Source organism: Salvelinus namaycush, chromosome 11 (assembly GCF_016432855.1).
Source record: "Salvelinus namaycush isolate Seneca chromosome 11, SaNama_1.0, whole genome shotgun sequence".
Classification (NCBI taxonomy): Eukaryota; Metazoa; Chordata; class Actinopteri; order Salmoniformes; family Salmonidae; genus Salvelinus; species Salvelinus namaycush.
The window spans coordinates 25,910,367-25,937,031 of record NC_052317.1 but is presented as its reverse complement, the minus strand read 5'-3'; the positions used below and the strand labels follow the sequence as shown (position 1 = coordinate 25,937,031).

The window sequence follows — 26,665 nt, the reverse complement described above, 5'->3', positions numbered from 1 at the left end:
GTTTTTGCTCTGACATGCACTGTCAACTGTGGGACCTTATATAGACTGTGTGTGTGTCACGTATACTCCCTCTCCGGCCTTTAGGTCATCAGGATGCTGATTATCCTGCACACCTGTCACCATCGTCAAGCGCACCAGCGCCTCATGACACTCACCTGGACTCCATCACCTTCTTGATTATCTTCCCTATATCTGTCACTCCCCTTGGTTCTTTCCTCAGGTGTTATTGACTCTGTTTTCATGTCAGTGTGTTGTTTGTTTGTTGTTTGGTTTATTTATTAATTAAAACACTCACTCCCTGTACTTGCTTCCCGACTCTCAGTGCACTCATTACACTGTGCCTTTCCAAATCATGTCCAATCAATTGAATTTACCACAGGTGGACTCCAATCAAGTTGCAGAAGCATCTCAAGGATGATCAATGAAAACAGGATGCACCTGAGCTCAATTTCGAGTCTCATAGCAAAGGGTCTGAATACTTACGTAAATAAAATATTTCTGTTTTATATTTTTTAAATGTGTAAAAAATTCAAAAAACCTGTTTTCGCTTTGTCATTATTGGGTATTGTGTGTAGATTGCTGAGGATTATTTTATTTAATACATAACGTCAAAGGGCCTGAATATTTTCCAAAGGCACTGTATTCCCTGAACACGGATCAAGTTTATTTATTGTGGCTTTCAGCAGTTCAATTCATCATCATTGAGATTATGCAATGATAGAAAGAGAGAGTTTACTCTTGAAATACATGACATGTTCCTATCTTAATTTCCCTGGAACAGAATGGAGTTATAAAATACTTCCATTGATAACTGCACTAAGGATTAAAATATCATTACAAATTACTGTCTACTTGCTTACATTTTTTTAGATATAGAAAAAGCAGAAAAAATCATTTCAATTTTAAATCCATTGCATGGGACAGTTGATAGTTGAGAAAAAAAATCCAAGGGGAATTCCATTGTTTTCAGACAACAACCCATTACCGATACAATGTTTCCCCCTATTGGTAACATTTGTTCACTGTGCTTTCTTTCGAAGTAACCCATTTGCTTAGCGTGCATGCCTCACACCAAACCACAAGCTTTGATCACATGATCACATCACGCAGCTGATCACATGTTAATAAAGCATAAATCACACGTCTGTACTGTTATTTTCACAGACTGAAAGAAGGTGGAGTACTAGACGAGGAATGCGTCCCGGCGTCGAGGTAGACAATTGAGTAATCGCGGGCGGGGTACTTACTATGGGCATAGCTCATAAATGAAACCGTCATTCCGATACCTGCAATGGAAGACGCATACGGACACAATTAGGTTACTGTATTTTGATTGGTGTAAGGATATTCCACCCTCTATTCCTCGCCCTTGACAGAAACACTTATACTTCTTGTTCCTGGGTGTGGTGTCGTTACTATAGTCTTGATGTTTGGAATGGTAGTAACAAAAATGGCACGGAACTTAAATGTCAATTTATGCATCTTTTTGGTAAGTATATATGAAATGAAAGTTTTTCTGTAATTGTCACATTTGATTTCGATATGTCAACTACCTTCGAGTCTATGAATGTAATTGAATTGGCAAACGTAACTTTTATTTTGTGCAGTTTTGTAATATTAGACTGTATATCACTGGCAAGGTGCGGCTTGTTGATACATCTACCTATGCAGACTATGTTCTTCAAAATGTAAATGTCTCATTATTTTGGTTCCAATAATAGACAATACAAATAATTACAGTACGATATTTGTAACACAGCTATTGTATGATATGCACGTTGTTAGAATGAACAATATCACTCTCATGTGTTAACTCCAGATTATCTCATGTGTGGACTCCTGCTTTATCCCCGGCTCCATACAAGCAGCAGTACCTCAGACAGTACCAGTTGGGCATGTTATTTCAAAAGGTAGCTAAACATTCACAAATACTCCAGTCCTGTCAAACGTTGTATGTAATTGATACTGAATGAAACAATCAATATAGTCATAAACTTTTGATAACCAGTTGACATCCTTTATCATTCTTAATCATAATCACGTTATCTTGCTTTGGATAAATCATGTTGTTTTTAGTAATTTTATAGTTCATAACATTTCTTTCTCTCTCATTGTTCAGTTGATGTCGACAACTGTGACACCAAGACCTTGCACTTTACCTCTTGTGACCCGGACTTCACAGTACAGGCAGATGGAACTATAGTAACAGTCCACATCACTATGGTACCAGCCAACGGCAGGACATTCTCAGTGCAGTTTCAGGACCCCAATGGTCAGAAGAAAAACATGGATGTTTACCTTGTCCAGAACTCTAGAAAAGTAAGGTGGATTCCACATTGGCTTAGAGTAAAAGATGTTGAAGATGCTAGTCCCATACTTTTTAAATAGGTACTGTATTATGTTTGTAGTGTCGTGACTTTTTTGTGATTTTCCCCCTGCATGTTTCAGGTATTGAAAGATGGTCTACTAAAGCGCTCCAAAAGACGTTGGAGCCCTCTGCCCTTCAACATCATAGAAAACGAAGTCCCTCCATTTCCAAAGGAAGTTGATCTGGTAATGTCCTTAAAATAAGTTACAACTTGCATCACATTCTGTCTATTTGAATATGGACAATAAACCTAAGCCTTGTCCATATTTCATGTAATGTAGTCATAACACACTCCTACATGGGCAACAGCCAAATTATCCTCTACCTGTGCTTTCAATTCTCCTTACCCATGTTCCACTTTATTTCTCACTCTTTCTCACTTGTGGCTAAAGCACATTCTGTACCTGTATGCTCCACACCCTCATCAGATGGTACACACCCATACACACCCAACCACATACATGTATACACAGGATTAGTGGGCACAGTTAATCTATTAATCTAATATCCCAATGGATGTTGGTATTCGATTAATTGTGTGAGTATTCACTTTTTAGAAGAAAATAATATAGGCCTTTTAAAACAATAAAAAGTATGAATTAATTAAAATGAGCCATGTGACATTGCTACACACAAGTATATAACATGACATTTGATATTCTTCATTTAATAAAACAACACACTTTTGAATGTAGTTTTTATGACTTGCGCCCCATAACAAAGACATACCGGTAGTCTACACACGCTTCACACATGTAGCTTGCTGTTATTGTCCCGCAATTAAAGGGGCAGAGGCTCCATGTAAGCCTAGCAGGTGAAGTGGGATATTTCTAATCAATGCAAAATGGAATTAAAATGTCTGAATGAAGTAACCTTAATGAGAAGAAGTAGACTACAATGAGCAACCAACAGCTAGACAGTTTAATCAGAAGGGAGTTGTTGTAGACAAGAAACTGTGCAGAAGGGAGTTGAGCTTCAAATATAGCAGTTCTGAAACATCTTTAATTGAGCTTCTCATTCTACTTAATTGCCGGCCTCAACACGTTACGGAGATAGATTCAATTACTGTATAGGATGCTCTGGGACAGGTTGTCTGGATACTGGAAAGACAATACATAGGCAGATGCAAACAGATTATCACCATTAGCAGACAACAGTTCTTGAGGGCTTGAACAAAAAAATCTGTTTGTGATTTCGTTCATACTGGTGAACCGGCGATTGAATTATGTGGTTGCAATATCAAAATATATTATGACACCAGGGGAGTCTCTCAAGTTGCATTTATTTTTATTTAGTTTAATTTGAATATTGCAGCCCATTTGTGTAGGCTGTTAGCCAGACAAACCCACTAAATTCAACATTAAATAGTGGCCGAATTTATCCTCAAGTCGACTACTTTTTTCCTCATTGTTTGGCTATTTGATGTGTATTTTTTAAAAGTTCTAAATAGCAGCTAAATACAGTATATACAGTGGGGCAAAAAAGTATTTAGTCAGCCACCAATTGTGCAAGTTCTCCCACTTAAAAAGATGAGAGAGGCCTGTAATTTTCATCATAGGTACACTTCAACTATGACAGACAAAATGAGGAAAAAAAATCCAGAAAATCACATTGTAGGATTTTTTATTAATTTATTTGCAAATTATGGTGGAAAATAAGTATTTGGTCACCTACAAACAAGCAAGATTTCTGGCTCTCACAGACCTGTAACTTCTTCTTTAAGAGGTTCCTCTGTCCTCCACTCGTTACCTGTATTAATGGCACCTGTTTGAACTTGGTATCAGTATAAAAGACACTTGTCCACAACCTCAAACAGTCACACTCCAAACTCCACTATGGCCAAGACCAAAGAGCTGTCAAAGGACACCAAAAACAAAATTGTAGACCTGCACCAGGCTGGGAAGATTGAATCTGCAATAGGTAAGCAGCTTGGTTTGAAGAAATCAACTGTGGGAGCAATTATTAGGAAATGGAAGACATACAAGACCACTGATAATCTCCCTCGATCTGGGGCTCCACGCAAGATCTCACCCCGTGGGGTCAAAATGATCACAAGAACGGTGAGAAAAAATCCCAGAACCACACGGGGGGACCTAGTGAATGACCTGCAGAGAGCTGGGACCAAAGTAACAAAGCCTACCATCAGTAACACTACGCCGCCAGGGACTCAAATCCTGCAGTGCCAGACGTGTCCCCCTGCTTAAGCCAGTACATGTCCAGGCCCGTCTGAAGTTTGCTAGAGAGCATTTGGATGATCCAGAAGAAGATTGGGAGAATGTCATATGGTCAGATGAAACCAAAATATAACTTTTTGGTAAAAACTCAACTCGTCGTGTTTGGAGGACAAAGAATGCTGAGTTGCATCCAAAGAACACCATACCTACTGTGAAGCAGTAGGAAACATCATGCTTTGGGGCTGTTTTTCTGCAAAGGGACCAGGACGACTGATCCATGTAAAGGAAAGAATGAATGGGGCCATGTATCGTGAGATTGAGTGAAAACCTCCTTCCATCAGCAAGGGCATTGAAGATGAAACGTGGCTGGGTCTTTCAGCATGACAATGATCCCAAACACACCGCCCGGGCAACGAAGGAGTGGCTTCGTAAGAAGTATTTCAAGGTCCTGGAGTGGCCTAGCCAGTCTCCAGATCTCAACCCCATAGAAAATCTTTGGAGGGAGTTGAAAGTCCGTGTTGCCCAGCAACAGCCCCAAAACATCACTGCTCTAGAGGAGATCTGCATGGAGGAATGGGCCAAAATACCAGCAACAGTGTGTGAAAACCTTGTGAAGACTTACAGAAAACATTTGACCTCTGTCATTGCCAACAAAGGGTATATAACAAAGTATTGAGATAAACTTTTGTTATTGACCAAATACTTATTGTCCACCATAATTTGCAAATAAATTAATGAAAAATACTACAATGTGATTTTCTGGATTTTTTTTCTCATTTTGTCTGTCATAGCTGAAGTGTACCTATGATGAAAATTACAGGCCTCTCTCATCTTTTTAAGTGGGAGAACTTGCACAATTGGTGGCTGACTAAATACTTTTTTGCCCCGCTGTAGATAGTGCATAATGAAACAATATAGTAAGCTAGTGTTCTGAGGGTGGAATGACTGTATGTAAGCCTATTATTTGGCATTAATAGACGCACAACTTCCTATCAAAGCTGGGATTGAGCGTGAGGGTGGCTCATGTCATGCAGGTTCAGGTAGCCTATACAGGACAGTTGTATATTCTAAAAATCCATTGGTATCTGATTAGTACTGTAAGGGAATTCTGCACTATGTTATACAAGAGACCACAGGAAACTTCTTTGATCAGAGGTTAGTTTGTTTAATAAGGATTGCAAGCCGGATTGCAACCCGGAGTATAATCACAGGTAGAATTGTAATGTATAGATATAATAAAATTTCTTACAGTATGCTGTTACATCAAACATTTATTTAAGTCCGACCTTGCGGGGGTCCAGAGAAACTGTGTTACACTAGTCCAAGGACAAAGCGCACAGCAAAATTATAGCCTCAATTAGCCTTGCTAGTTGGCAACCTCATGGGTACCGTTGCTAGCGACTAGCTTCTTTACATCGCTTTGATGCAGTCAAGACGGGCACTACCAGATGGTATAATCGATAACCTTTGTCAACCCAGTATCACAGGTTATTGTGAAATAGACACAAATTGTTTATTGGAAATTCGTGACAGACACTTTTCGTGTGCCTGTCACGAATTTCAAATAAGTAATTTGTGTCTATTTCACAATAAGATGTGATAGTGTGTTGAGTTAGTTTAACTAGCACAAGTATGGCTACTTTCTCTCAATTCAATTTAAGTGCTTTATTGGCATGGGAAACATATGTTAACATTTCCAAAGCAAGTGAAGAAGATAATAAACAAAAGTGAAATAAACAATAAAAATTAACAGTTAACATTACACTCACAGAAGTTCCAAAATAATAAAGACATTTCAAATGTCAAATTATGTCTATATACAGTTTTGTAACAATGTGCAAATAGTTAAATTACAAAATGAAAAATAAATAAACATAAATATGGGTTGTATTTTCAATGGTGTTTGTTCTTCACTGGTTGCCCTTTTCTTGTGGCAACAGGTCACAAATATTGCTGCTGTGATGAGTCACTGTGGTATTTCACCCAGTAGATATGGGAGTTCATCAATATTGGGTTTGTTTTCAAATTCTGTGTGGATCTGTGTAATCTGAGGGAAACATGGGTCACTAATATTGTCATACATTTGGCAGGTGCTTAGGAAGTGCAGCTCAGTTTCCACCTCATTTTGTGGGCAGTGTGCAAATAGCCTGTCTTCTCTTGAGAGCCAGGTCTGCCTTTCTCAATAGCAAGGCTATGCTCACTGAGTCTGTACATAGTCAAAGCTTTCCTTAAGTTTGGGTCAGTCACAGTGGTCAAGTATTCTGCCACTATGTACTCTCTGTTTAGGGCCAAATAGAATTCTAGTTTGCTTAGTTTTTTGTTAATTCTTTCCAATGTGTCAAGTAATTATCTTTTTGTTTTCTCATGATTTGGTTGGATGAAAATGTGTTGCTGTCCTGGGGCTCTGTGGGGTCTGTTTGTGTTTGTGAAAATAGCCCCAGGACCAGCTTGCTTAAGGGACTCCTCTCCAGGTTCATCTCTCTGTAGGTGATGGATTATTTATGGAAGGTTTGGGAATCGCTTCCTTTTAGGTGGTTGTAGAATTTAACGTCTCTTTTCTAGATTTTGATCATTAGCGGGTATCGGCCTAATTCTGCTCTGCATGCATTATTTGGTGTTTTATGTTGTACACAGAGGATATTTTTGCAGAATTCTGCATGCAGAGTCTCAATTTAGTGTTTATCTCATTTTGTGAATTCTTGGTTGGTGAGCGGACCCCAGACCTCACAACCATAAAGGGCAATGTGTTCTATAACTGGATTTAAGTATTTTTAACCAGATCCTAATTGGTATGTCAAATTTTATGTTAGTTTTGATGGCAAGGCCCTTCTTGCCTTGTCCCTCAGCTCGTTCACAGCTTTGTTGAAGTTACCTGTGGTGCTGATGTTTAGGCCAAGGTATGTCTTTTTTTTGTGTGCTCTAGGGCAACGGTGTCTAGATGGAATCAGACCCTTATGCCAAATTGACATTTTTTAAATCAACAAAGCATGAGAAGACTTTGCCTTTGTTTTGGTTTGTTTGTTTGTCAATTAACGTGTCTGTCGTACAGTCATTTGGTAAAAAGCCAATTTGACATTTGCTCAGTACATTGTTTTCACTGAGGAAATGTACAAGTCTGCCATTAATGATAATGCAGAGGATTTTCCCAAAGTTCCCGTTGACGCATATCCCACGGTAGTTATTGGGGTCAAATTTGTCTCCACTTTTGTGGATTGGGGTGATCAGTCCTTGGTTCCAAATATTGGGGAAGATGCCAAAGCTAAAAATGATGTTAAAGAGTTTAAGTATAGCCAATTAGGCTGTCATTGTAAGTAAGAATTTGTTTTTAACTGACTTGCCTAGTTAAATAAAATAAAACATTTGTTGTCTGGATATTTTATCATTTCATTGAGGATATCATCAACACCACAGGCCTTTTGGATTGGAGGGTTTGTATTTAGTCCTGTAGTTCATTTAATGTAATTGGAGAATTCAATGGGTTCTGGTAGTCTTTAATAGTTGATTCTAAGATTTGTATTTGATCATGTACATGTTTTTGCTGTTCTTTGTTATAGGGACAAAAAGATTGGAGATATGATTTACCCATACATCTCCGTTTTGGATAGATAACTCTTCGTGTTGTTGTTTGTTTAGTGTTTTCCTTTTTTTCCAGAAGTGGTTAGAGTCTATGGATTCTTCAATTACATTGAGCTGATTTCTGACGTGCTGTTCCTTCTTTTTCCGTAGTGTATTTCTGTATTGTTTTAGTGATTCACCATAGTGAAGGTGTAGACTCAGGTTTTCTGTGTCTCTACATTTTGCAAAACAGAAATGGTCATACACGCCTAGCAAGTAAAAGGTCTAAAGCATTATAATTGTTGACTAAGTGTTACTAAGGCTGTGTCAAAAGACCAATTACTGGCAAAATATCAGAATTGGGCTGCCTGTGTAAACACTAGGGATGGGTATTAGAAATATTTTCACTATTCAAATAATATCATGATTTTTGGAGAGGATATCGAAATACATGTGTGCTTTCTGTGAAACCTTTGAGTAAAGTTATTCTAAACAGCACTTGTTTGCTGCGCGATTCGGGAGAGCTGCAGCAGGGCGTGGGAAGGGCTTCGGTCAATGTGTGTGAGATGGGAGGTAGGAAGATCAGACCTATGCCCCTCCTGCCCACCCCATACCCCACACTCCCGCCAAAAGGGCCTCAACATGGAAGTCACACATATGCCCAGGCTGTGATCAGGCAAACAGGCCCAACCCCCCACTCTTACACTAGCCCAAGCCAATGACATGTACCAGATGCTCAGCAGGCTCTGCTCACACTTACTGGTCTGAGGCCAAACAATACGACTAACAATAATGGCAAATGGTTTGATAAAGATTGCAAAAACCAAAGAAAGAAATTGGGAAACATATCCAACCAAAAACATATCATTACTGTACAATTTTCTAACCCGAATGATATGATTATCCCACTGGTTGTTGAAGCTTGACCCCAGATAATATTTGATTGTTTTCTGGTCTAGGTTGCATCTGATTCTTCTGCCGCATACAATGTGTACTACACCCTCAGTGGGCCTGGTGTGACAGAGAACCCTGTGGGTGTGTTTAGTGTGGTAAGGGAAACTGGGATGCTGAAGGTCCACAAAGCTGTCGACCGTGAGATTACCCCTCAGTTTATAGTGAGTAGTAGACAACAATTATTGATTTATTGCTTTATTATTTAATAATTGATTAATTGATTATCTATGATGATAAAACATGACATCTCTTTTTTCAGTTTCAAGCCAGAGTGTTTGACAGATACACCAACCAGGAGACAGACTTACCATTACCCATCACAGTGAATGTAGAAGATGTGAATGACAATGCACCAACTTTCACTGGCCAACTGCAGTTTACTGTGCTGGAACACAGCAGCACAGGTGAGAAACATACAGCTGAAGTAATACATACCAGAGTGTCTTTAGCCTCTGTAATACAGTACATAGAAAAAGTGCCATATGTTTCACAAATTAGTACATTTACAGATACATTTGTCACACATCCAGACATTCATTTGAATCAGGATCTTGTGGATATGAACTAATAGCCTGTGTGTTGTGATGTATTCCATTGCAGGTACCATTGTGGGGAAGGTGAATGCCACAGACAAAGACGAGCCTGGTACAGACCACACTAAGATCAGGTACTCCCTCCTCTCTGGGACCAACCTGTTCTTCATCAACCCAGAGACAGGAGTCATCAGCACCAAAACAGACACTCTTGACAGAGAGGTGAGAGTTAGTCTCCTCTTCGTACTTTCAAATTATCTCACTTAGTTTTCCAGGGTTCCTCTCTGCTATCATTGTTTGAATTATTAATGTTTTAATATACACTGAGTGCACAGAACATTAGGAACATTTGCTCTTTCCCTGACATAGACTGACCAGGTGAATCCAGGTGAAAGCTACGATCCCTTGTTGATGTCACCTGTTAAATCTACGTCAATCAGTGTAGATGAAGGGGAAGAGACAGGTTAAAGAATAATTGTTAAGCCTTGAGACAATTGAGACATGGATTGCGTGTGTGTGCCATTCAAAGGGTGAATGAGCAAGACAAAAGATTTCAGTGCCTTTGAACAGGGTATGGTAGTAGGTGCCAGGTGCACCCGTTTGAGTGTGTCAAGAACAGCAACGAGGTTGGATTTTTCAACAGTTTCCCGTGTGTATCAAGAATGTTCCACCACCAAAGGACATCCAGCCGACTTGACACAAATGTGGGAAGCTTTGGAGTCAACATGGGCCAGAATCCCTGTAAAACGCTCCATGCCCCAACAAATTGAGGCTGTTCTGAAGGCAAAATAGGTGCAACTCAATATTGGGAAGGTGTGTTGTGCACTCAATGTAATATTTGAACTAAATGTATATTTTGGTATTTTGTTTTTCAGGTGAAAGACAACCATTTAGTGATAGTGGACATCAGAGACATGAATGGCGCCATGAATGGTCTATCCAACACGGCTACAGCCACAATAGTGTTGGGAGATATCAACGACAACCCTCCCACTTTTACAAAGACATCTGTAAGTAAAAAATTATAATCTTGAAGATTTTTTTTCAGTAATGACATTTTTGTATCGCAGTTTATTTGGCAGCAAAACAATAGTAATGGTGAAAATGTGCTATATTTTGTTTGCTATAGAGTATGGATATTCAATATACCTCAGTCAGATAATTGAACATGCTGCTTTCCTCTTGCAGTATAATGTGAGTGTTATGGAGAACCAAGAGAAAGGCCTCATCCTCAGAATCCCTATTGAAGACAAGGACTTAATAAACACACCAAACTGGAACTCTGAGTTCATCATCACCAAGGGGAACGAAAATGGGAACTTCAGGATTGAAAGAGACCCAAAAACAAATGAAGGACTAATTTACCTAACAAAGGTGAGTTGGTACTCACAATGAACCTATATTTTTGATCTGATCTTGACTTTCATATTTATTTTTAAAATAAGGCAAACATAATTTCGGCAAACTATCCCATAACATAAAGACAGTCAAAATATTGAACCAAAATACTTATTTACTCTTGTACAATGACATTGTCATTGATGGCAGATAGTCCAATAATAATGCAATAAAATGACACTCCTTGTCTTCGCTGTGTCACCAGCCTCTAGACTACGAGAAGACCAAGAACCTAAAGCTGGAGGTGTTGGCCCGTAACCAGGCTGAGCTGAGTGGGACCAATGCCAAGTGGGTGTCCATCCCTGTGGATGTCACAGTGGGGGACGTGGACGAGGGACCAGAGTTCACTGCCCCCACCGTACGATTTACTGTCCAGGAAAATACTCCAAACGACACCCTGATCGGAACATACACTGCCGTAGACCCAGAGACCAAGAGCAGCGCTGGCATCAAGTAAGATCTTAGTTTACCTCAATGTCATACTTTATTAGCCTGGTCCCAGATCTGTTTGTGCAGTCTTGCCATATGACCATAGGTGATGGCATATTGTCTGACCATATTGATAATGGTCATAGTAATAATATGATGTTATAGCAAGTAAGGTCAGAATGTGTTTCAATAGAAAATAGAGGTACTGTGAAATATGGTATGCCATGTTTTTTTTCTCTCTCCAGCACTTGATGGCAGAATTGCACCATGATGCTCATGAATGCTTTAATGCCGTCTTCTCTCTCTGTTCCCTCTCAGGTATTACAAGGTCTCAGACCCGGCTTCATGGATCAATGTCGATGAAAGCACTGGACAGCTGAAGATCGCCAACACAATCGACAGGGAGTCCCACTTTGTAGTGGATGGTGTTTACAACGTCACTATGAAAGCTGTGGATGCCAGTAAGTAGATGTTGTTACACATTGTCTCGCATGTGTCTTTATTACATTTCTGTGTAGTCAGATATGCACCACTATTTGGATGATCTTAACTCATCTATTGCTTTGAAAAACTTTGGGCCTGGTAGCATAAAACATCTTAAGTGTTTCCTTTAAGGATTTACCCTTACCTGAGGGAATTGTTTAAAGGCGTTGCATAGAGCCCCTCAAATGTTTTCCTTTAGTAAGGGCATACTTAAGGGATATTACCCCAGAGTTTCTAAACCCAGAGGCGCAACATCACGAGACTTCCGGGAACGCTTGCAAAACAGACTAAACAGACCAGGCTGGAGATTGGGCTTTGAGATGTCAATGAGTGAAATGAAAAATTCTTCCTTAGTTGTTAGTTTTCTCTATCTAAAGGCACAATCTAGATTTGAGCCAATGTCTTAAGTAGTTGAACATGTTATTACTCCAACCTCATGAGGGGAAAACTGACACGCTTTCATTTGAGTCAAAAACAACTTTATATCGAAGGAATGCCTTTGCTTTGACTGCCTGCACATGCGCAGTTCGGTGCGGGACGACCGTTAGACCCGACGACGTGTTTCTGAGCATGAGGTTAAATAGCCAACGTCACCATTACATCGCCTACATGTGTGATCGGGGATTTCTGGTTTTACAGTAGTTTGAAAGCATGTATGGCAGAATAAGTATATGGTTACCATGGAGACAACCATCACTGGCTGACTGTCTCGTCAAAGAGATCACGTTTATTTTACGAGATCGCAAAATAGAACTACATTCAAGACAGGAGAAACAAATTGATTCAGAAGATAATAAAACATGTTTCTTGTAGATTTTTTCTCAACTTGTTTCTATTACTTTCTAGCATGTCAAGCTAACTTACAGAGTACGTAGCTGGCTACAGTGCCTTCAGAAATTATTCATACCTCTTGACTTATTCCACATTTTGTTGTGTTAGACTGATTTAAAAAATGTATTTAAAAAAAATGCTCACCCATCTACACACAATACCGCATAATGACAAAGTGAAAACATGTTTTGGAAATATTTGCTAATTTATAGAAAATGAAATCTCTAATTTACATAAGTATTCACACCCATGAGTCAATACAGGTTAGAATCACCTTTGGCAGCGATTACAGCTGTGAGTCTTTCTGGGTAAGTCTCTAAGAGCTTTGCACACCTGGATTGTACAATATTTGCACATTATTATTTTTTTAATTCTTCAAGTTCTGTCAAGTTGGTTATTGCTAGACAGACATGTTCAAGTCTTGCCATAGATTTTCATGCTGATTTAAGTAAGGATGTAAGTTTGGAATATTTTTTTATTCTGTACAGGCTGTCTTTTCACTCTGCAATTTAGGTTAGTATTGTGGAGTAAATACATTGTTGTTGATCCATCCTAAGTTTTCTCCTATCACAGCCATTAAACTCTGTAACAGTTTTAAAGTCACCATTGGCCTCATTGTGAAATCCCTGAGCGGTTTCCTTCCTCTTCGGCAACTGAGTTAGGAAGGACACCTGTATCTTTGTAGTGACTGGGTGTATTGATACACCATCCAAAGTGTAATTAATAACTTCGCCATGCTCAAAGGGATATTCAATGTCTGCTTGTTTCATGTTTACCCATCTATCAATCGGTGCCCTTCTTTGCAAGGCAGCTTTGTGGTTGAATCTGTGTTTAAAATGCACTGCTCGACTGAGGGACCTTACAGATAATTGTATGTGTGGGGTACAGAGATGAGGTAATCATTTAAAAATCATGTTAAACACTCTTATTGCACGCAGAGTAAGTCCATGCAACTTATTATGACTTGTTAAGCAAATGTTTACTCCTTAATTTATGTAGGCTTGCCATAACAAAGGGGTTGAATACTTACTGACTCAAGACATTTCAGCTTTTCATTTTTAATTATTTTGTACAAATTTCTAAACATGAGTTTGAGTTTGAGTTTATTTTTACAGGGACAGTGCACATTAATCAACGTTTCAGTAAAAGTGCCGGTTTTAGCCAGCCGGCTAATTTTCAACCGCAGTCCCTGAGCAGGTTATTAAAAACAATTACAATATAGACAATAGCAACATAGAACAAGACATAGCATACAGACATAGCAACATAGGACATAATTCCACTTTGACCTTATGGGATATTGTGTGTAGGCCAGTAACACACAATCTCAATTTCAGGCTGTAACACAACAAAATCTGGAAAAAGTCAAGGGGTGTGAATACTTTCTGAAGGCATTGTAATTAGCTAGCTAGATGTATACCTAGCTAGCTGGTTGATGTTTTTCTGCTTCCAGGGCAGAGGAAAGCAGGAGTTGGAACTGAAATTATTTTCCAATAGTATTGTTCTGGTTCTAACCCCCCAAAAAGTAATGGTTTATATCGTTCCTTTTAAAACCACTGAAATATATATATTTTTTACATTTAGCTCAACATTAAATTACTTAACCAATCAAATTGTATTGGTCACATACACATGGTTAGCAGATGTTAATGCGAGTTTAGCGAAATGCTTGTGCTTCTAGTTCCGATTATGCAGTAATATCTAACAAATTCACAACTACCTTATATACAAATGTAAAGGAATTAATATGTACATACAAATATATGGATGAGCGATGGCGTGCGGCATAGGCAAGATGCAGTAGATGGTGTAGAATACAGTATGTACCAATGAGATGAGTAATGTAGGATATGTAGACATTATTAAAGTGGCGTTATTTAAAGTGACTAGTGATACCTTTTAAGTCCATTTATTTAAGTGGCCAGAGATTTGAGTATGTATGTTGACAGCAGCCTCTCTATGTTAGTGATGGCTGTTTAACAGTCTGATTGCCTTGAGATAGAATAGTGCATGCAGAGCAGCTAGCTGACAAGCTGTAGCCTAGTTGTTTACATACATTGGACAGACAAGTGTAGGGTGTGAGATGTGACTGAAGATCGAGAGAGGGTGGAGGAGGCTTGGCTTGAAGCGCTGGGCATCTTATGACATGCATTATCTGAATTAGGCCCACAGAATGGAACTTTGAATGTCTTTCATCTTCCGAGAGTTGGCTTTACGTTGGTCAAAGCGTGTGTGTGTGTGGACAGCAGCACCAGAATTCAAATTAAAACACGTCTTACCTTTTTGTAGTTAATAAATCCAATGTTAAACGTGATCACTATAGTATCCTCAACTAGCATTGAAAAAGTTAATCCATTCTTCTCTAATTAAACATCTCTCCCTAATTTCTGAATAACGCTTGTAACGTCAGTTGCCTATGGTTCGGAGGGAAAGGGGAGATAGAATGCAACTGAATGCATTCAACTGAAATATGTCTTCTGCATTTAACACAACCCCTCTGAATCAGAGGTGTGGGGAGCTGCCTTAATCCACATCATCAGCGCCCGGGGAACAGTGGAGTTAACTGCCTTGCTCAGGGGCAGAACGACAGAGTTTTACCTTGTCGGCTCGGGGATTTGATCCAGAAACCTTTCGGTTACTGGCCCAACACTCCTAACCACCTGCCTATTAACCGGTTTGACTAGATTGAATGATGTTTACTGTACATATCCATAGTTAATGAAGCACATATGGGTCCTGATGGGCACCCTTTTCCCCTTAATTTAAGGGACCTAGTTATATCCTCCCAGCTAATAGCATGCTAATCCTGCATTTGCTTTCTCTCACTGCTTCTATCACTGTTACAAGTATTAACACTCTAAAACAAGGAAGAGACAAAGCATCATAATTATAGCTAACAACACCCCTGTGCCCTATTCCATCTCCTCAAGGCCTCCTTTTACTGATATGTTGATATGGGAGTGTTGAACTTGAATTACACCACAGAGGATGAGAGGTTGTCGTCGTTTTTACGCCTTGGCTGATGTTACCTAATACATAACACATTCTGGTGTCAATGTTCGTTTTATGTTCACACACACACAACACAAAAACTCTTTGTGTTGTTTAAGAGACAGGATGATGAGTATAGTAGTCAGTCTGTAACACCTGGAGTTATCACGTCATTGAGGTCCATGACATTGTGTTACTCGGTTCTATTCCAGATGTGATGATGATAGCATATGACCAAAAAAAAAGATCTACTGGCCCTTATCTCTTTTTTGCATTTATAACAGGGAGTGACTGGGAAAATATCAGTACTGTGTGCCATCTGTAACTGAACTTTCAAGTTTTCCCGTTTATTGCCATGTGTGATAGTGAATAGATTGGAAATCTGACTCACTCAAGCTCTCACAATAAAAATCAGCAAGAAGGCATTGTGTTATCTTGTTTCTTCCATATGTCTCCTTTCTCCTAGGTCGGAAGACAGGTACAGGGACGGTGATTATTCAAGTGGAAGACATGAACGACCACGTCCCAGACATCCTCTCTAAAGACCTGGTGTTGTGTGAGAAGGATGGGGGAGAGATGGGCTCTGTGCTGGTGGTAGCAGAAGACAAGGACCAAGCTCCCTTCTCCGCCCCCTTCAGCTTCAAACTGGGAGAGAAGCATGATGACAATTGGGCTGTGAAGCCACTTAACAGTATGAAAATGATTCCTACCTCCTGACTCCATTGCATCTCTATATTATATGTCTTGCAAATGTGATTGAAGAAGTGATGCAGTTATTTAATGGGAAGAAGTCCATAAATGTACAACTTGTATCTTATAATGACTAGTCAGTGTCATACATTCTTGAATACAACTTTAAAGCCGAAATGCTCTCTAGAGATGCAACCTCAACAGAGCCACCTTGCATAGCACCTGTTAACTGACATTGTTTGGTGACATTTTTTTAGAGCCAGGAGTTTTAGTCCTTATAGTGTCATCTCACCTGGAAATCTAGTACAAAAACTCCTGTTCCTAACAACAGTGTATTTCCTCCTCAGGCACTGCAGTGATGTTGGAGCAAACTAAGGAGCTCCCTACCGGCCTATACACTGTCCCCCTGATGGTGGAGGACCTGCAGGGCTTTGGAAGTACCCAGACTGTGACGGTCCGGATCTGCAGCTGCAGGAACGGAGCGTGTCTGGCCCAACAGAACTCCACATCTTTGGGGGTGTGGGCCATCCTGGCCATGTTGCTCGGTCTGGCTTTGCTACTTCTACTCTGTGAGTCTCCACTGGGCTATTATGGACATTCATATTATTTATGTAGGCCTGACAGGTTGGTGTCAAAGCAAATAATAAGATAGGACAACATATAAAATGGAGATATTAGGAATTGAATGGTGAAGTCTTAAATAGCTGACATCAGCTAGTATAGCTGTATTCCTTAACAAATGACTTGTGTGTCTTGTCCATCTGACAGCCTTGTTGTTGCAGTGCCACTCACACACTTTCTTGTTGGTTCTTTATCGCAGGTATCCTTTGTGCATTCGTGTGTGTGACGAAGAATGAGAAAATGGAGCTGGAGGATGTGGGAGACAGTGGTGGTATCCTGCTGACGTCTAACATTGAGGCCTTAGGGGATGCAGTGGTAAGGCTGTCATAATGAAAGTATTACGAACACATTTCTCATGGTCATGAAATCAGAGCAGATTTCAGTGTTACATCCTCATTTGTATTCATCTGTTTTTTATGTCTCCTCTTTAGGATTCAAATCTCATCATTGTTCCAAAGTCTGGGATTGACCGTTCCGTGAAGGGATCAATGATTGACATGGGGTGGGCTGGAGCTAAGAGCTTGGGTAAGATGGGAGGAGGCCTGGGCACTCAACAGCAGTCCGGCAGCAGCGTCATTGTGACCGATATGCAGAATGGCTTCTCTGACCAATACAACGGCAGTCAATACGGTGGACAAAATGGCGGTGGACAATATGGTGTAGATCAATATGGTGGCGGACAATATGCCAGTGGCAATATGACTTTTGACAACACACGTTTCATGAAGTTCAACTGGCAAACCAACGGGCTGTTTCTACAAAAGGTAAAACAACTCAAACAATGTCAATGTGTTTTACTTTAGTCTGAGTAAACACCGTAAATGGATAATATTGTCAGGATCACATTTTCTGCCTTTTCTCTAAGGTTTAATAGAATTCTTACTATTGGTGAAAGCCTAGACAATTCCGATGTGTAATGTTGGCTTACTTATTGGCTAAACCCTTGGCTTCTGTGTCAGCTTTCATGCATGGTCTGGTTGGTGAAAGGTTTGTCTGTTCTCAGTGTAATATCCTGTGGAAGGATGTAATATCACCTACTGGAATATCTTCCTCCCCCCTTCGGGCTAGTCCTTGTCTGCTCCCTATGGACTAATAACAACATGCATTCTCCTCTCTCCACCTCGTCTTTTACCTTGTCTGCTACCATGTCCGTCCTGTCTCGTATCATGTTTACCTGGTCTACCTTTTCTTTGCAGAAGTTGGCTTACCTAGGGACGGAAGAGGAGGGACGGTACGCCGATGACATCATCCACGCGTACGGCTTCGAGGGGGTGGGGTCTCCAGCTGGCTCGGTGGGCTGCTGCAGTGACCAAGTCAACCAGGAAGACCTGGACTTCCTGAACACACTGGGGCCAAAGTTCAAGGTGTTAGCTGAGGTCTGCACTAACAAATGAACCAGGAAGATCTATTGCAATATTGTTTTTACTACAGAAAGTGTTCTCATGTATGTTTTTTGTTAACTATTATGAATTATCAGAGGGTTGGCATGCTTTTATTATCAAGGGTGATACAAAACATTGAGTCAGTCATCACACTGAATTGCTCAAACTGTTTGTTGGTTGGAGCCTTTTTGCACTGGAAAGTACTATGTATTGTAAATAGTGTACAATTAGTGATTTAAGTGCCAAAGATAAGATTTTTTCAAATTTGTAAATTGTGGTAAAAGTTTCAGTGTTGTAGAATCAAATGTTTTTTTTATGAGATGCTGTAAAAACAGTACTTGAATGTTAGATTAGATGAGATTTTTCTAATTACCTATGAACTGAATGGGGTACAAACATGACTAAATAAATTCTATATTTGTCTTTCAATGTTGGATAACCTGAATAATTACGCCTTGCACTTATTGTCCTAGCTATATTTTGTACCATTGTACATTATGTACAAGTCAACACATGATAATGAAATAAGTAGAGTGAATGTGACCATCTAAAGCAGACTGTATGTAATCCAATCATTTTTTAAAGACTGTTTGTGTGAGATTCTAAATGGCATTTCTCATCACTTTTTAGCCATCAGAGTAAAACTGCCTTGTCGATTAGGCTACATTGGGGCTTCCATGTTGAAATTGTCACACAATTCAATTGTCTGTCCAATTCATTTTATTCTTATGTGTTTAGACTAGAATTATTCTTGTGTTTAGACAAGAATAGAATGTTCTGGGTACTTCTGTTTACAATAGAAGGTGCTTCTGTTTAGAATAGACAGTTCTGGGTGCTTCCATTTAGAATAGGAAGTTATTGGTGCTTCTGTTTAGAATAGAAGGTTAAAATATAATTATTTTTAGGATACAGGTGAAATATTAAAAATTGGCCAAATATAACAGTACCAGTCAAAAGTTTGGACACACCTACTCATTCAAGGTTTTTTTTTTCTTTATTTTTACTATTTTCTACATTATAGATTAATAGTGAAGACATCAAAACTATGAAATATCACATATGTAATCATGTAGTAACCAATAAAGTGTTAAACAAATTCTTCAAAGTAGCCACCCTTTTGCCTTGACAGCTTTGCACACTCTTAGCATTCTCTCAACCAGCTTCATGAGGATTGCTTTTCCAACAGTTTTGATTGAGTTCCCACATATGCTGAGCACTTGTTGACTGCTTTTCCTTCACTCTGCGGTCCAACTCATCCCAAACCATCTCAATTGGTCTGAGGTCAGGTGATTGTGGAGGCCAAGTCAACTGATGCAGCACTCCATCACTCTCCTTGGTCAAATAGCCCTTACACAGCCTGGAGGTGTGTTTTGGGTCATTTTCCTGTTGAAAAACAAATGATAGTCCCACTAAGCGCAAACCAGATGGGATGCCGTATCACTGCAGAATGCTGTGGTAGCCATGCAAGACAATGACCCAAAACTGTGCCTTGAATTCTAAATAGATTACTGACAGTGTCACCAGAAAAGCACCCCCACACCATCACACCTCCTCCATGCCCTCACAGTGGGAATCACACATGTGGAGATCATCCGTTCAGCTACTCTGTGTCTCACAAAGAAAATAAATTCCACAAATTAACTTAAGGCACACCTGTTAATTGAAATGCATTCCAGGTGACTACCTCATGAAGCTGAAGGCAAAGGGTGGTTATTTTTAAGAATCTCAATTATAAAATATTTTTGGATTTGAGATTTGTTTAACATATTTTTGGTTACTACATGATTCCATATGTGTTACTTCATAGTGTTGATGTTCTTATACAATGTAGGAAATAGTAAAAATAAAGAAAAACCCTTGAATCAGTAGGTGTGTCCAAATTTTTGACTGGTACTGTATATATATATTTTCTTAACTTCTCTGGGATATGTGGGACGGTAGCGTCCCACTTGGCCAAAAGCTAGAAAAAATGTAGCGTGCCAAATTCAAATATATTACTATAAAAATCAATCTTTCATGAAATCACACATGAAAGACACCAAATTAAAGCTACACATGTTGTGAATCCAGCCAACATGTTTGATTTCAAAAAGGATTTACGGCGAAAGCACACCAAACGATTATGTTAGCTCAGTACATAGCCACAGAAAAACACAGCCATTTTCCCAGCGAAAGATAGTAGTCACAAAAAGCAGAAATAGAGATAAAATTAATCACTAACCTTTGATGATCTTCATCAGATGACACTCTCTCCCAATATTCCCTTACCTTTGCATTCTGATGAAGATCATCACTCCCAGTAATCCTAGTTCCACAATAAATCGTTGTTTTGTTCGATAATGTCCATTACTTATGTCTAAGTAGCTACTTTTGCTAGCATGTTTAGTGCACATGTCCAAACACTCGCGCAAATGCAGGCGAACTCGGACGAAAACTTCAAAAAGTTATATAACAGGTCGAATAAACTGGTCAAACTAAGTAGAGAATCAATCTTCAGGATGTTGTTATCATATATATCCAATAACGTTCCAACTGGAGCATTCCTTCATGTCTGTAGAAGTTATGGAATGCAAGGCGATATCATGAGGAAAGCGCATGACCAGGAACTGGCAATCTGCCAGACCACTGACTCATTCCCCTCCCATCCGGCCCCACAACACAGCATAAGCTTCATTCCACGTTCTACAGACTGTTGACATCTAGTGGAAGGCGTAGGAAGTGCAAACGATGAGTTGAACATTGACTAGTCTCAGAATTGTCACTTCCTGTTTGGATTTTTTCTCAGGTTTTTGCCTGCCATATGAGTTCTGTTATACTCACAGGCATCATTCAAACAGTTTTAGAAACTTCAGAGTGTTTTGTATCCAATAGTAATAATAATATGCATACATTAGCATCTGGGACAGAGTAGGAGGCAGGTCACTATGGGCACGCAATTCATCCAAAAGTGAAAATGCTGCCCCCTATCACAAAGAAGTTGTTAAATACGTTTCAACATATATTACGGAATGTATTTAAAATGTACACTGGGTGTACAAAACATTAGGAACGGCTGCTATTTCTATGACATACTGTAGACTGACCAGGTGATCCCTTATTGGTGTCACTTATTAAATCCACTTCAATCAGTGTAGACAAACGGGAGGAGACAGGATGAACCAGACTTGTGGAGGTCTACACATTTTCTCTGAGCTCTTGGCTGATTTCTTTTGATTTTCCCATGATGTCAGGCAAAGAGGTACTGAGTTTGAAGGTAGGCCTTGAAATACATCCAAAGGTACTCCTCCAATAGGCTAATTGACATCATTTGAGTCAATCAGAAGCTTCTAAAGCCATCGGGAATTTTCCAGTCTGTTAAAGGCACAGTCAACTTAGTTGTATGTAAACTTCTAACCCACTGGAATTGTGATACAGTGAATTATAAGTGAAATAATCTGTATGTAAACAACTGTTGGGAAAATTACTTGTGTCATGCACAAAGTAGATGTCCTAACCGACTTGCCAAAACTCTAGTTTGTTAACAAGAAATTTGTGGAGTGGTTGAAAAATGAGTTTTAATGACTCCAACCTAAGTGTATGTAAACTTCCGACTTCAACTGTATGTATCAAGAATGGTCATCCAGTCAACTTGAAACAGCTGTGGGAACATTGGAGTCAACATGGGCCAGCATACCTGTGGAATGCTTTTGACACCTTGTAGAGTCCATGCCTCGACAAATTGAGGCTATTCTGATTGTAAAAGGGGTTGCAATAAATGTACTGTAGTGACTCCTTGTATAAAACCACCCATATTGAATTTAAAAGCGTGTTATATGAAATGAAGTGCCCTTTATGTCACGATCGTCGTAAGGAATGGACCATGGTGCAGCGTGGTGGGCGTACATTATTCTTTAATAAATGAATGCCGAACAAAAACAACAAAACGAACAACCAAACGAAACGTGAAGCTATACAACTAGCGCTGACAGGCAACTAAACATAGACAAGATCCCACAAACACAAATGAGTAAATGGCTACCTAAATATGATCCCCAATCAGAGACAACGATAAACAGCGGCCTCTGATTGGGAACCATATCAGGCCACCATAGAAATACAATATCACCTAGATGACCCACCCAAGTCACTATCACGCCCCAACCAACACAGAGAAAAAACAGCTTACTATGGTCAGGGCGTGACACTTTAATATGTCTATTAATTCTCGATTTAATATGGTGAAACTATTCCTTTTTAAATTTACATGTTACAACATTTAATGGGTTAAGAATAAAACGTCAACCCTGTTACCCATAGGCAGACATGCTAGACATGTTTTAACAATTTAAAACATTTTGTGAATCTTGCATTCAATTGCCCCTCCTTGTTGCACACAACAAACTTCCATCCCACTGTCACAAGGGGATTGATGACGCATTCACATTTTAGTCGGAACAAGGAAACTCTGAAATTTCCGGCTTGCTAATTGGTTGTAGCTATACACTCGCCACTTTCAACCAGTTAGAGTTTTCTGGTTTCAACTAGCACGTGAACATGGTATAGTTCATGGCTGATTTAACTAGTAATTACCAGTTGGAAGACCGTTCAAGTGGATTTTTCCCAGATGTGATAAATTCCCACTTCCCACTTGGTTGTGAACACACCATAACACCTTTAACCATCCGCTGTAGAGCTGTGTAATACCACTCATTGGAATTGGAAGCACAAGAACAAGACCTACAATTGACATATTTTGGAGTGTTGTATGATGTATAGTTTTTGTTTAAATCGATAAAAACGAAAGTTAAAAATAATAAAAATAGCCTAGTGCCACCCGATCATTATTATTTTTCATTATTTAATTAAGCTGAAGAGAGGCACTTACAATAGTCTTTTTTTCCCTCTTGAGATGGGAAACGTGTTTTGTATGAAGTTGAACATGTGCTCTTTACCACAGAATGGTAAAATGAGGTGAAATCAAAAGGTTTTCTTTTACTCACAATCACAATTTCAATGATATCACTGCCAAGTTTTGGCTTGATGGCTCCCCCCCAAAAAATATCTCCATTGATCAATATGTAAAGAGTACTTTAAGAAGCCAAATTAGGAACCATTTTGGCCACCCTGTAGAATGTCATAGCCATGCATTTCTGGAATATTGTCAGGCATTACATGCATTTGAGCAAAGATGCAACAGGGAGGGGTTGGAACTTAGAAACATACATGATACATCTCTGTATGTTCCTAGGTTAACCCCTCCCTGTTCATACACTCAGCCTCAGGCTTAATTCCACAGTATGACTGACTCACTGTCAGACACATATCATCAACAACCTCTATAATTCCATGTCTATCAGCATCTGTCTCATCAGAAACATATATTCTAAACAGAAGCACCCAGAACCTTATCTTCCTAGGATAGAACCAGACGGACAGCCTGTGAGTGTATGTGTAGTCATAACGGCGTGTGATTGATTGATTCAACAGAAGTGTCATAATAAACTTTGATCTTATTTTAAATATAGTGTGTTTACCAGAGACAATGTGAAGAACAACCCGTTAGGATATATGCCAAGGACTAGATAAAGTGCATTTTTACCTGGAGGTTTTCCTTATTGTAGGCTACTTCTTTCACTACCTGTCTACTACACTACCTTAAATCACTCATTAAATCATTCTTTCACTCAGGCACATGGCCTCATATGACTACTTAAGTAGATGGGTGGGGCTTAGGCTTGTGAACAATGCTGAATGGGCACAGAAAAAAAAGAGCTCTTGAGCAAGTGTGAAATATTTTCATGGGGATTTTCTGGTACTTGTCTACAAGGTGGAATAACACGTTTATCATGTTTCAAATAAGCATAACTTTCCCATGTTTCCCACAACTGCAGTGTATGAAATACAATTTTAAAGTTATGAGTCTGTACTTTTATATAATGTACTAAAAAACAATTTTGGAAATGGTACATGAGACTCAAATGGGAAATGTATGCACATGTGTTCTCTTATTCATTTGGAATTGGGTTTCCAAACTGACCCATTTTTTAACTAATCGTGTGGCCTATTTTGTCAATTTTTGCTAATATGACTTTTAACGTAAATAATATAAAATACACCTGTTGTGTCATGCACTTTGGTCATGCTGTTTTACTGTAAACCCTTCATTTTTTGTAGAGAGAGAAAGATGATTAGCTTGTAACTATTGTTTATCATGCCTGGATACGCCTAGTAAATTATTAAATGGGTTTGGTACATTGTACAGTAGAGTACAAATAAGCCAAGTCTTGCACAATAACTGTGACATCATGAGGTAACTAAGGATTCTTTATTCACCCTTGAACAAATATTGAGCTCCACCATCTGGCAACAGAGTGATATTGCATATCTGACAATGATTAGTATGTGTCTGTCAAAGGTTACCGTCTCAATCATTGACGACTGCATTCTTTCTATTCTATTTCTATTCTGGTTCGAATCAGTTTGCGCTGTTCAGTGAAGGGAGTAGTACACAGCGTTGTACAAGCTTTGTTAGAAGAAAGTATTTTGTTTCTGGCCATTTTAAGCCTGTAATCGAACCCACAAACGCTGATGCTCCAGATACTCAACTAGTTTAAAGAAGGACAGTTTTATTGCTTCTTTAAATCAGAACAACAGTTTTCAGCTATGCTAACATAATTGCAAAGGGGTTTTCTAATGATCAATTAGCCTTTTAAAATTATAAACTTGGATTAGCTAACACAACGTGCCATTGGAACACAGGAATGATGGTTGCTGATAATGGGCCTCTGTATGCCTATGTAGATATTCCATAAAAAATCTGCCGTTTCCAGCTGCAATAATCATTTACAACATTAACAATGTCTACACCGTATTTCTGATCAATTTTATGTTATTTTAATGGACAAAAATGTGCTTTTCTTTCAAAAACAAGGACATTTCTCAGTGACCCCAAACTTTTGAACGATAGTGTACATAAGATGATCTGAAAGTGTAACACAAATATAGTCAACCCTACTAATAGAAAGTGGTTCCCTCACCATAACTGTTTTGACAAAGGCCCATTTTTAATGGGAGGTTTCAATTTAACAGTGATTCAAATCATTATACAGCCTAGGCATATTTGAAGAAAGTAGTACTATGTTTGAATGATGTGTTTCAGCATAGGAAATATTAAGTTATCAATTCTCAATTTGATTCGAATTACTCTGAGGATGTCTTTGAGATATATAATTAGAAGGTCCAGATTGGAACATCTGTCAAGTCATATTGGGGGATGAATATCAAAGATGGCAGTGGACAGTAAAAAGGGAATGGAAATTAATGGAAAAACTATGAACAAGTTCCTTACAATGATCAAACAGTGAAATGTGTTAAAATACAACTGTGTTATCTGGTAAGATTACAATTACTGTCATAATTATGAGAGGATTATGAAATAAAAAGGAGTCTTTCTTTCATGTGAAAGAGCCTTGCTAGAGAGTTGTGAGAAGAGCAGTCACATCAATGATTTCTGCTTAAATTCCCACAGGAGCCAATTAGTTGTATCTTGAAAAGTTACTTGACTCTTTTTCTTTTTTTTATCCACAAAAATGACTTCACAAGTTCCTCTGCGTTTAGAAATAATATAAATGAGCAGTTGACCCAAATGTAATAAGAAAGCATTCTAAGTACAGACTTACAAATAACTTGAAGCCAAATATCCACAGCAGAATGTTTTTATGCTCCCTAGTTATATTAAAACTGTGCTTAGATAAGACAATGATTGACCTAAAACATTTTATTATTAAATACCATAATCAATTCTTATTGTATTTATTTTAAATACGTGTTTTCTTCTTCAAATTACGTTCTTGGCAAGCATTGTCCAAGTAAGCATTCCCTTCCTATTTGTACACAGAACCACTTCGTACACCACTTTGTTGCTCACTGAAACTGAGGGGCCAAATTGAAGGGCCATTGCACACTGAAACTGAGGGGCCAAACTGAAGGGCCATTGCACACAAACTGAGGGGCCAAACTGAAGGGCCATTGCACACTGAAACTGAGGGGCCATATGTGCCTCCTCAAAACTTTTTCTGTGCATGACACAACTGTCAAAATGTGCGTTGTTTTTGTTTTTGTCCGCTTTGCATAACTGACACCAGTGACTGAAGTGGACACATTCATTTCCAATGACCCCAACATCATGTGTACCTCTGGAAGCCTTATTGTCAGGGTTACCTGGTAACAACAGTTATATACACCCGGCTTGTGTAAAATGTACCACCTCAGGTCAAA

General features: G+C 39.1%; 1 protein-coding gene across 1 annotated transcript; it reads left to right on the top strand.

The window, feature by feature from the left end:
* Positions 1-1,147: 1,147 nt before the first annotated feature.
* LOC120055947 (desmocollin-2-like) lies at positions 1,148-18,838 on the top strand. The gene is made up of 16 exons (XM_039004021.1): positions 1,148-1,489; positions 1,820-1,910; positions 2,120-2,319; positions 2,449-2,553; positions 9,057-9,212; positions 9,311-9,455; positions 9,652-9,806; positions 10,460-10,594; positions 10,773-10,958; positions 11,188-11,435; positions 11,730-11,872; positions 16,183-16,407; positions 16,754-16,975; positions 17,227-17,342; positions 17,459-17,791; positions 18,224-18,838. The coding sequence occupies exons 1-16, from the start codon at positions 1,427-1,429 to the stop codon at positions 18,419-18,421; spliced, it is 2,721 nt and encodes a 906-aa protein (XP_038859949.1). The 5' UTR covers positions 1,148-1,426; the 3' UTR covers positions 18,422-18,838.
* Positions 18,839-26,665: the final 7,827 nt, after the last annotated feature.

Coding starts and splice junctions, on each gene's coding strand:
- LOC120055947 (XM_039004021.1), top strand. CDS start 1,427: ATGTTTGGAATGGTAGTAACAAAAATGGCACGGAACTTAAATGTCAAT. Junction 1,911..2,119: donor TGGGCATGTTATTTCAAAAG/GTAGCTAAACAT, acceptor CTCATTGTTCAG/TTGATGTCGACAACTGTGAC. Junction 17,792..18,223: donor ACGGGCTGTTTCTACAAAAG/GTAAAACAACTC, acceptor TTTTCTTTGCAG/AAGTTGGCTTACCTAGGGAC.